This window comes from Manacus candei, unplaced genomic scaffold, assembly GCF_025592945.1.
Source record: "Manacus candei isolate 608988 ecotype Guabito, Panama unplaced genomic scaffold, ASM2559294v1 h1tg000018l, whole genome shotgun sequence".
Taxonomy (NCBI): domain Eukaryota; kingdom Metazoa; phylum Chordata; class Aves; order Passeriformes; family Pipridae; genus Manacus; species Manacus candei.
The window spans coordinates 3,551,394-3,563,581 of NW_026138066.1; the positions used below are offsets into that span (position 1 = coordinate 3,551,394).

General features: G+C 39.0%; 1 protein-coding gene across 9 annotated transcripts in view; it reads left to right on the top strand.

Moving 5' to 3' along the window:
- ANO4 (anoctamin 4) overlaps window positions 1-12,188 on the top strand; it is a 165,976-nt gene that overhangs the window by 151,982 nt on the left and 1,806 nt on the right. For 7 of the 9 annotated variants that reach the window (XM_051784858.1, XM_051784859.1, XM_051784860.1 and 4 more), the window contains 5 exons: window positions 778-930; window positions 2,539-2,686; window positions 5,067-5,186; window positions 7,985-8,090; window positions 10,897-11,907. In XM_051784858.1, coding sequence (XP_051640818.1) covers window positions 778-930; window positions 2,539-2,686; window positions 5,067-5,186; window positions 7,985-8,090; window positions 10,897-11,088 — 719 coding nt within the window. In that variant the 3' untranslated portion in view covers window positions 11,089-11,907. Of the gene's footprint in view, window positions 1-777; window positions 931-2,538; window positions 2,687-5,066; window positions 5,187-7,984; window positions 8,091-10,896; window positions 11,908-12,188 lie in introns of those variants that run through there. The other 2 variants (XM_051784856.1, XM_051784855.1) reach the window with 1 other exon arrangement.

Sequence of the window (12,188 nt, forward strand, 5' to 3'; positions counted from 1 at the left end):
CCATTCTGGCTTTTTTTTTCCCAAACCACAGACCAGTTCTTCATCTGCTCACATTTCTGAAGATCTTTGCTGTTATTTACTAAGGGAAGTTCCCTTGTGCTTTTATTTTAAACTGCATGGTACAGACCTGCATGCTTGTTTATGTTTGAAATCTTCCCTCATTTACTACCTCACATTTACAAAGTAGCTTGCTGCCAAAAGGCATTGCTCTATCTGGTGGAGAGAGAAGGATAACTGCTTCAAAAATATTAAAAACCAAGAACTTTTGCCCTATGTGACTGAACTGCATATGCCATGATCGTTTTTTTTTATTTTCTCCCTCACGCGGTTCTTTTCAAATTAATGGGAAATCTGGCAATCCTAAAACCTACCTCTAGAAACTTGCACAAAATTTCAAACTGCTTCCCATCCGAACTAGCAAAAGGAATGTATTCACCCCCAATCTTTGCAAGTATTGAGAGATCCTAGTTGGTGCTGGAGTAAAAATGTTCCTTTCTAGAAGCATAATGTGTCCACCTCTGAACTTCATTCCAAATTACAGAATTTAGATGTTGCTGTCCATTCCAGTGTCAGATGTGCATTTGTTCTTTTCATCTTTCCTCTGAACTTTCGGCAAAGACTTGCTGTACAACTGTTACTAGGCTATTGTATAGTATGATATAATAAGAAATGTTTGTATACTTATACATAATGTTTGCTTGCATACACTATTTGGTATCATAGACCTTGGAATTAGATCTTAATAATTATACTATGGTATTTCCTTTTTTCCCCTAGTTCTTCAGTTTGGGTTCACAACCATTTTTGTGGCAGCTTTTCCACTGGCACCACTTCTGGCCTTACTTAACAATATTATTGAAATTCGGCTTGATGCTTACAAATTTGTTACCCAGTGGAGAAGGCCTTTAGCTTCAAGAGCCAAAGATATAGGTGAGCTCTTTTTATGTGTTTTCAGTCATCTTTGCTACAAATGACGCATCATTTGATTGCTCAAAAAACTTCAAGTATCTAATGCCAATCTACTCATGCAATTAATAGTCTACATTGGAAAATGTCTTTTAATGATTTTGGGGGGGACTTAACAGCCAAGGTGTTTTAATGAAGTGATCAGTGTTCTCTGCAGGTTTTCTGTTGTGGCAGACACACTGGGTGAACACATTCATATGCTCAGTTTGAATATAATAACCAGACAGACCAGATGAAACATGAAAGTCAAGTAAAAATGGCTGCCTATCTGTAAGGACCTGTGTTTTTTATATGTACCTAGCCAAAACCAAGCCCCCCTGTGACTCAGGGGCTATGCCCACTAGGTCCCTGGGGGGTCAGACAGGGTGGGTGTAGAACCCAACAGACTACTTGCTCTCAGTGAGTCATGCCCACATTGCTAAACACAGGATTCACATAACTTTGTGGTCATCCAGCCACACACTGCTGCAAGGGCTCACCAAACTTATTTTGACTATAAATCTCTTCTGTCCTTGCACTGTGCAGAAGAAGAACACCTTTAGGAAGAACTCTAAAACAAAGTCATCTGCCTAACGCTGAATCCCTGGTGGTTTTGGAAAGGTAAATAGGATACCTCACTGCCCATCTGCATTGCAAAAATCAGTAGCCCACACCATGAAATAGCAGAAGCCCAGACTTTCTACTCTCAGAATGGTCCACCATGTACCTAAACTCTGTGCCTGATTAAAGCTTTGAATATCAACAGTGTGAATCTATGAAGTTTGGCACAAGCCTGGACAACACCCAGTGCACAGCATACACTGCAGACATAATTCCTGAAAAAACAGTTATGTAATGTAAATAATAAAATCACAGAAAAACAATTTTTTTTTCAGGTCAATTCAGGTGTGATTTCTCAAAATAAGTTGCATTTGCCCCTTATTCAGCAAAGTTTTCAGGAACAGTTTGATGCCTCATTAAACGAATGGATATGTCTAAGCTTCCTTTGGTATGGTTCACACTGATGATCCTCACGACCAGAGTTGCTGTGTGCCTGTATCATAAGATCTGTCAGGCAGTTGAGGATGGGCCAAAAAATCCAGGTGATGCCTAGACTCTGTGCCACTGTGTAGCATTAGTATGCCATGAAGATTTCAATGCTGATAGGTACACCTTGACCTAAGAGTTCCGTGCACAAATTCCACACAAGGCCCTACTACAGGAAGATGATGGACTGCACGTATTTATGGCTACCCTGGCAGACCCACCTCAAAGGCTGGGTAACCATCATCATAAGCAGGGAAAACTGCCCACGTGGTTGCGTCTTTGTAAGCCAAGACCTCTGTGAGCATTTTTGCAGCCTCCTTGAGATTCTTTTCAGGATAAACAAAATTTCCACCCAGTGGGAACAGAAGACTGATTCACTGAGGTCCTGCTGTTCATTAAGAAACATTATTTTTACTCAGTGACTCTTGTATAGAAACTACATAAAAACATCTTGTGTGGCGGGGACAACTACTTCAGATCATGCAGTACCTCAGGCATTATGGTTCTTGTTTTCCCAGGAGCTAACATACTCTCCTTGTTGAACAGGAATCTGGTATGGGATCCTAGAAGGCATTGGAATCCTTTCTGTTATCACAAATGCATTTGTTATAGCAGTGACATCGGATTTCATCCCTCGCCTTGTTTATGCTTACAAATATGGACCTTGTGCTGGCCAAGGAGAAGCTGGACAAAAGTAAGCTTTTTTAGGGGGAAAAAGAGATGTTCATGAAAATCACTTACTACTTGAATGGATGCAGCAGTACTGCCTACGTATGTTCTGATTCCACTAATGTAGATTTATTGGTTTTGCTCAAGTAACAGATATCAGCCATAGATATCAAAGCTTTGCATATTCACAGAATAGGTTGCTTTGTGACTGTGATTTATGATGTTAATTCAAGGCAAACATGGCAGAGCTATTTCAGAGATTTAGTGTGTGTGACAGTATGCTGCCAAAGCTGTACTTCCCAGCTGGTGTACATGGATATAATCTTCTTTTCATTCTGAAGCAATGCTGATACTTATCAGTTAAGGATTTGTTGAGCATTTTAAACTTATACACTGGGGTTTTTTTCTTGATGTAGTATTCAGCATGTATTACTCAAAACAGTAGTGTCTAGCAAGAGGAAGCAATTCCCAACCAAAACATCAAGATATACTTACTGAGAAAAGTAATTTGTTTTTCTTCTAAAACTATAGTCCTTAGATTAAATTTTTCAGAAGATATTTGTGAACTGAATCCCTGCTGCCTAAGTGGATTTTCTTTCAGTGTTGCTAAACACTGAGATTATATTAGGATGTGCACACTACCAGCAAGTATGAGATAGTTGCTGCCTGGCAACTTGTGAAATCTAGGTTGTTTGACTCAGGGAAGGTCATTGACTTCAACCAAACACAAATAGGCACAGTTTGCAAATGATTTAGCAGTGACATTAGCAGGGACCCTACTGTTTAAAGAAACCCAGGTTAAACAGCAGACAGTAACAGAGAGCTTACATTCTGCTACTGGGCATATGGCAGATTGATTTTTTTTATTTCCTGCTATAGAAAGCGAGTTCTTGTGTTGCTGCTTTTTTGACGTCTTTTGGTTGTCAATACATTTAATCATACTGACAGAAAAAGGGCATCTGGTGTGGCAGCTCTTGATTAGCAGCTCTGCTGACTTGTCCTGCAAGGAGTTTGGCATTTTAGGTGGTGCCACAGAAAATGTTCCATTTACTTTCACAAAGAGTTAAAGTCCCTTCGGGGGTAAAATGGTCTTGTGCCAGTTGTTCCTAAGCATGTGCCTCTGCTTGTGCCATTATGAAGATCTGTAGGATATTGCGGCACTGTAAGCAGCTTTCCTTACTACTGATTTGCTCAGGACCATCGTTCTTGAAAAAAATGTAAATATTTCTTTTTTAAGACTCAAATATGACTCAGTGGCTTTGAAACTAGTTCTGCATAGGATAAGTAGCTTGGTTCACAGAAGAAGCTCTTATCACCTTTCCACAAACCTCTTGTACAGTGTTTTCACACTCTTGCTTTTCTGAGTGAATTCCTGCATGAAACCATCAGGTAGTAATCCTTTGAAAGAGCCAATCTGGGTCAGCATTCTGAATATTGTTATTAGCAAGCAGTGTTACAGGATCAGGAAGCTATTCAAAAATCCACAGGAATAATGAATTTTCTCAAACCAACAAGTGAAGACCATCTATTATTGAATCACTTAAATGTAAGAGGTACTTTTTTCTTTCAAAAAACATCTGTAGGTATTAGATCCATATGACACAGTGTGATACTAGAAAAATACTGTGATTAAATTAAGTTCCAAATCCAATCAGTATGGAGATTTTGAGACAAAGCCAGATGGTGTTTGAATATAATTTCTCAAAGACTGTAGAGTCCATAGTTTAAAAAATAAACAAACCCCCAAAACAAATAAACAAAAAAACCCCAACCGTTACTGTGTATTATACTCTGCACCAAGCTGAGCAGTGTGCCTACACTTACGTGTGCTTGGGCAGTGCAGCGTGAACAGCACAGTACACTTGCCACATCTGTCCTCAGCTTTGCTAACACCAAACCTGAGCCTTCTAGTGATGTCCACAGGCCTTCATCGGGGACTTACCTTCTTCTACTCAGTGTTCTCTAAACTCTGCCTGGCCCTCACAGTTCTCAGCCACCATCACATTTTCTAAAAAGCTGGTTTAAGTGTATTACCTTTCCAGCTTACTTAATGTCTCATTGTACTAGTACCATGAGTGTAACAGTGGGAATATTTTGATTATCTTCCTAATGCTACTCATTATTTTCTCTGCCCCTATTGTGTCATCATTTAGGTGCCTTTTCAAAAGTAACCAGTCCCAATCTTCACCATTTCTTCTCCCGCAGAAATGTACTATTTCTTCCCTTTTATTGTCCATCTGACCTACTTGAGCATTTCTTTTGTATTACCTCAACATCTCTTTCAAATATTAATAAGCATCACATTGTACTTTGGATTTTATGAAACTTAGAGGACATCCTCCTGGGTAAAACAGTTAATGGAAAAACCTTGCTGTGTCCTGACAGCAGCATTTTGTCCCCTCTAGGTGTATGGTTGGCTATGTTAATGCCAGTTTATCGGTATTTTTGGTGTCTGACTTTGAAAACCGTTCGGAGCCAACATCAAATGGAAGCGAATTCTCTGGTTCACCATTAAAATATTGCAGGTAAGTATCTGATCAACATACTTCCTCGCTTTAAGACATTGCAAGGGAGATGCATCATGATAAATCCAGGGTTGGAACTAATTTTCAGAACTTAAAAAATAGTAACAGAAAGGATTAACTGTCCTGCTCAGGGATATGCTCTTCTTGGTACTTCTTGGCTGTTAACTGCATGATTCCTACCTCAGAAAAAGGAGACGCTGAAAAGCTGGTATCTGGAGGATGTTCCTAATGCAGGATTTTTAGCCATAGCTTGAATCGGACACAATCCTCATGTAAAAATATGGTATCAAAAGGCCAATAATAGGTACCTGATTACTTAGGTATCAGTGAGATGAAATCGTGATGAGATTATATCATAGGACACGCAAAAGGAAGTTAAGGTTGCGCAGCAGTGATGACACAGTTATTTCACAGGTCTGCCAGACATAAACAGAGTCTGTCCTAAGATACATTTGTGAAACCTCAAATCCTGCATTTCCTAACTGTTGAATGACTAATGCGGTTTTGTCATTGCTTGCAGGTGTAATTATTAGTAGTAATCATATATTTGTGGTTTGAATCAAAATAAAATGAGCAGTTAATCATCTGCATGTCTTTGTCCTCAGCCAATAGACTGGAGAAATAGCAATCTGAGAGAAGTCTGTAATGGCAGATTTGCACCTGAGTGATTTTAATGGCCAAAAAACCCAAAGATGTACATAAAGGTTTTAAATGGAGTCCCAGCCCAGAACACCAAACAATAAATACAGCTACCAATTTTTAATTGTGATATTGAATTTCAAGCATGAGTCCTGGTAGTTGCAGATACACTTAGTCCCAGTATTTTTCACTGTGAAGAGTTAAAATATCCTTTCATGAGAGCCTAATGATCAAAAGATACCCTGTGATTCAAGAAAAGTGTGATACATCAAAAATCAGTGATACTTGCAATATTGTGACATTTTTATGAATGAGAAGAATTTTGTGTGCTATAGCATAATAAATGGCAGGAAGGTTGGGGCATTAATGCTTTCATTTAACTAACTGATATTTAAGACTGTTGCAACTTATTTGGCAGAAAGCTCATTCAAATGTTGAATCCATAGATAATATTTTCTGTGGAGCAGAACCACTGTGAGAATATTCTGTTCCACGTCATTTGCAGCAGCACTATCTGATAATGTTTTGTAATTCTGATCATTCTCTTCCCCTCTTTAATTCCTTTCTTCAAGCATGAGGTTGCTGCTCCTTAAAGCGAATGATGGAAATCCAACCAATAAAAAAAAATTGTCTCCTCAATATTCCATAAACAGAACACTATTAAAATTGGTGTGATAAATCTCCAAAAGAGATTCATTTGGGAGACACTGAATTGTTATGTATATCTATCCCTGAAAGCAAATTAATATATTTCCTTAGATGAGTTTATCAGCTACTTAACCTACCTGAATTCTCCTAAAACATCAGTCATTTTAATTGCACTTCAAGACAATGCTTAGGATATTGTAAAACTTCCAAAACTGTGAAGTTAGAGTGCTGCTTGCGTAAGGAAAGATCGTCTCAGTTTCAAGAACTTGCACTAGAGATACTGCAATTTATGAGAAGTTTGATGCTGACTAAGATATCAAGACAGTTTATTTCAGTTTGTATAGCACCCTCTGCAATCTAAGAAGGTGAAACTTCATGGAGAAATACAGATTATCATAGAGATTCAGTAACTGTTTATTTCTTTTATTCATTTCCTTTTATTTAGTTTCTTAAAACTAGCTTATTGATCAACCTTAAATGATTTTATTACTTACTGTGGTATTTTCAATATTTTTTACAACGGGTTCTCTGTCCCATGTAGGAAATAGATTAAGGAGGAAAAAACTTTTACATTATTTTTAAATTAACCCTCTGCAATAGTATTTTAGAATTAACAAGCTGTTAGTAAAAATGGACTCCAGAATGTGTGACTTAAACAGATTCATGATTTGTAAATATAATTTTGGAGTCTTCCTGGATTCAACTTCCCCTACAGATATCTACAGTTACATTAAGGAGACCTAAAGTCTCCCAAGAAACATTCTGTGAGACAAGACACTAGGTCCTTTTCTTACACAGTCCTTGCCCTGTTGATATACCAAGAGATGCAGTCCTGGCTCCACTGAAGTCAGGATGAGTCACGCTTTACACCAGGGATGGCCAACTAATTGACCAAGGGCCAACTGGAGCCAATGAGGCAGTTTTATATGGATTTTGAGAGCACTATCAAGCTGGCAAAACTGGGGACATTTGTGTTTTTAAAATGGCCTTGTAGTGGGAATAAAGTGTCCCTCAAAACAGCAGAGCATCCCACCCTTCTCCACGTTCTGAGGAGATGCCTGCAAGGCACGTGTGCTGCCAAGGGAGATGCTATAGGGCCAAACTACTAGTGCTGAGCACCCATCATCCTCTGTATTTGCTTCAGCAGTTTTGCTTCATACAGGTGCTGGTTTGGTCCTTTGTACCAAATTTCCATTAGCAGCTGGAACACTCCTGGGTGCCTCTTACTGTTAGGTTTCAGCTGAAAGTAAACCCATTGGGGTGAAGCAAAGCATGGCAAGGGGAGGTGATCAGGACACTTGCTTTAAAAGCATGCACCTGATCTGAAATAAAACACTAGCACAGGCCCAGTCTTAAAAGCAAGCAGTATTGTAGTAACTTGCACAATCTGAGCTGAGGTCATTTTTGGTGCAGAAAATGCAATGATGAAGAGATGCTGCGCTTTGATTTTGCCTTCCTCCCAGGCAGCAGTGCAGGAGCTTGCTAACTACCATACTATGGTTCTCTTTCAGGTACAGAGACTACCGAGACCCTCCTCATTCCCCCGTGCCCTATGGTTACACGCTGCAGTTCTGGCATGTCTTAGCAGCACGGTTGGCTTTCATTATTGTATTTGAGGTCAGTGACCATTCAGGTGGCAAAACAAAAGCAACAGAATGAAACTAATTTCCCTTTGAAGCTTTTCCATTGGGCAGATCTATGATGGCAGCTGTTGATTTGTTTGTCTTAGTTTCTGTTACTTATATTGTACTTTGTATTCTCAGATTTGTTTTCTGAACATTCACAGGTATTTAGGTTCTAATAAAAAAGGTAATGTAACACTGAAAACTGTAGCAGTGACTTGCAAAGAGGGGGAAATAAATGAAGCTTTTATTTACTTTTTGAGGTCTGGCACTCATACCCTGTCTATGCTGGGAAGCCATACGTTGACTGGTCTGTGACAAAGGGGTGAAGGAACATGAGAAGAAAAAATTAAATCTGAACAACTGAAAAACAAAGATAGTTTCAGTTACAGTATTTACACATCTAGCTTTTTTTCTCTTTTTTTTTTTTTAATGCTCTTAATTTCTCATGAATGATGGACATCACACAGATTATGACAATGAGAAGGATTCAATAGTTTTGCTATATTCATAATATTAGTATTTACCATCAGTATCTCAGAAATCTTTAAGACAAACCAGAGAAGATAATACCAGTTTCACATGACTGGTATTCCCAGGCTGATTTTGAAAAAGAGAGCCAGGAAGGTAGATAAATAGGACAAGATAATTTACAAAACAAAATGCAGCTCTTAAGGCCTGAATTTCAAGTGCCTGAGTATCTCTGCTAGAATCCAAGGGATCAGTGTCTCTTCAGCACAAGCAGTTTGAAATGGCTTTTACACTGTGAAGAAGCCAAACGGGGCAAAAAAATTTATTTAAAAAAATTTTTTACTTGATCCTCTGCTCTGATATCACAGCAATGGGACATTCAATACAGGTATGGAAGCTGTAATCACCAAACTGGCATATAGCATAATGTTCATGAGCACATACTGCATTTCTGACTCACAGTACTGTGTAAATTCACTCTGAGCTGAGCTTACAAAGCACCTCTTTCGATAACACAACAGAAGTATATGTGTTGAGAAACATTTCTAGATTATTTCTTGAAGAGAGGTGTCTTGGTGGCTCAGCAGAAGCCCAGGGACTGTGGCAAATTCTCCATGACTGTGACTTTCAGCCCTTCCCAAGTGAAGGAATATGACACTATAGGTTGGCCTCTCTTCTTCCTTTACACTGGGTAATTCATTAGAAGTTGGTCCTAAGGAGATCATCTTTGCCATCATCTGTTCCACACTCAGGGAAATATTAAGGGAAAGAAAGAAATAAAGATATGATAGAGGCGTGCTGGGCTTAATCTCTTCTAGTTTCTTGAGTTGTCAGTACTGAAAGCCACGGCATCCATCTGTAAAAAGGACTAAAAGAATGGTCTTGGCAGGTCAGCCTAAGCATTTTTAAGATTGAAGAGAGCCTGGCTTCTTGATGCACACTTGAGATAAAGGCAGGACAGCATAAGACCAAAGATAAGTGAGGCAAGAAAAATCAGCCTTGCTCAAGTACTGGTGCCCAGTCAAATTTGCAACCTACTGTGGAATAACTTTTTGTGTCTGCCCAATATGTGCACAACAGATTTGACTTTGCTTTGTCCCACCCAAAGCTGTAGGCTGGCTCATATCTGCCTCTCTCAACATGAGTCACTCTATTGGCACTGCAAACTATTTCCTTAACTGTATCTATGAAATCAAAAAGGTGATAGCAGCAGAAACTAATACTGTCTTTGCAGAGAACACTAATTAGTGTCTTGTGATTGCTACAGTGCTTACAATAAAAGGTTCCGCTGAAAGATAAGTGATTCAAGGTAGGTTTTTTCCGTAAACTAAATAACTGCCTAGGCTCAGCCCCCTGTTTGGCACTGTGGGTGTGGTTATTTTGGTTATCTTGACCTTCTTCAAAAACAAACAAAAGTATTTCCTATCACTTCAAAAGGAATTATCTGTCCAGGGTAAACTGACAGAAGAAGGTTTTTTTCTCTTTATAGGTTTGTCAAAACCCCCCAACAATTAGACCGTTGTGAGTTTATTTCTTGTGAGGGAAGAATACATGGGAAAACATTTTACATTCTCTTTTCAGTGGCTTTCAAAGGAAGGGTTCTGCTTGGAGAAGAAGAAATACCTTTATTTCTCCAATCTAGAATGTGTGTCCTTTCTGAGATGGAGGATTTTTCTGTTTCTCTGCTCCTCCTCTCAAGTGAAGTGAGTAAATCTCCAAGCAGCATCTTTGATCAAACAAAAAAAGGACACTCCAGCAATCCTCCCTCATCAAACTCAAGCTTTGCTGTGGCACGCCTAAATTACGAGGGACAAACAATCAGTTACCTTGTGCTTATTTGTGGTATTTAGTAAATGGGAATATGTCTTTGGATAAGAGACACAGTACAAGAAAAAATATTTTGTTTTTGTTTTGCATAGATAATACATTAGTTTCAATACTGATCCAAGTGTTTTAAGGCAACAGGAAAGTGTTACATCATTTGAGCCTCCTCTTCCTGCAGAACAATACTAATACCAGGCCCTGTCCAAACAACCTTACAGGAAATCATGACCTCAGGGGCTTGAACGCACAGGTTGTAGAATAGTTTTGAGGCCTTATTTGAACTCAGCTGCTCATAACCTTTGCTGTGATCCATACCCAGCTGATTTTGGTTGGAGTTTTTGTGGGGGAAAAAACCCTTGTGGTTTGTTTTATTCAAAATCAGTAATGGGTTTAGTTTTAACACAGCATCTTTCTGTAAATTGGAAAGAGGGTTTTCAGAAGACATGAAAAGTACTTGTTTCCTTCCTAAGATTTTTGATTTTTCATTCCTTTTTTTGTTTTCACAGCACCTTGTCTTTTGCATAAAGCACCTGATCTCCTACTTAATTCCAGATCTTCCAAAAGATCTGAGAGATCGGATGAGGAGAGAAAAGTATCTTATTCAGGAAATGATGTATGAAGCTGAACTAGAACGTCTGCAGAAAGAGCGGAAGGAAAGAAAAAAGAATGGAAAATCTTATCACAACGAGTGGCCATGACGGGTGAGGAAGAAAGTGCTTAAAAGAAGATAAGAACCCCGTTTATAAAGAATTCCTGGTTTTCTACTGTGGAGAGTGCACTGAAAGGAATAGTCAGTAATGTTGTGTGCACTTAACACATGTGGGCCCCTATTTAGTAGGGTGGATATTGTCATAAGCCTTTTGAAATTAGAAATCTTTGCAAGGCTTAGTCTTCTCCAGAGCTGATGTGAACGTAAACACATCAGCCCAATGCTACGTCTCTGCACTCTTTCCAGGAAGCTCCCAGGCCCTGACTTAAATTCAAGGCCCTAAACTTCAAAGCAGTTATATATCTTACAGTGCTTTAGAGAACTTGGTGATCTTATGGCTCATTCTCATGAGGTTGCTACTTCATAATCAGTGACTGCGCCTTGGCAACATGGCAGTACTTGTCCGTGTGTATGGCCACCACCTGCAGCACGTGCATGGCAGTGTTGCTCTCTTCCACAGTGGACTGGACTGTGCTAGTTTGCATTTGCCACCAGTTATGGTCACACATGTGGACCATTTCCATTGCTCAACAATATTTAGGAAGAGATGCATGATCATGAGTCTGATCAACTGGTCTAACAATGCTGAAAAATGTAGGCATGCAGAAGTGCTGACAAATAGCTAAGCATCTAAATGTGGCCAGAGGTATTTAACTGTAGGGTCGTTTGTTTGGAAATGATACTGTGCAAAGTTGGTAATATATTTTAAATATTTGAACAGTGCCTTTTCACCTATAGGACTGTCTCATGTCTGAAGGAATCAAATCAGGTTAGGGCATCTTGCCCAAAACTGCCCATGTATTTGTATTGTAAGATCACACTGAGCTCTAGTCAAGAATTAGGATGTATTTATCTAGAAGTCAGACTGTCTTAAAGACCTATTTGCATAAGTAAAACAAACAAAAACAAGAAGACAAATGAACAAAGTCATCAGAACAAAAGAACACAATCATCCTAAATATCTACACTTGTAACACTTTCTTCATTCATCCTTCCATTGTCTATAAAGGGGTGGAGGGGAAAAAAATAAAACAACAGACTAGTATGAAATAGCTTGAAATCCTTTATGCAGAGCAATTCTACACAGGC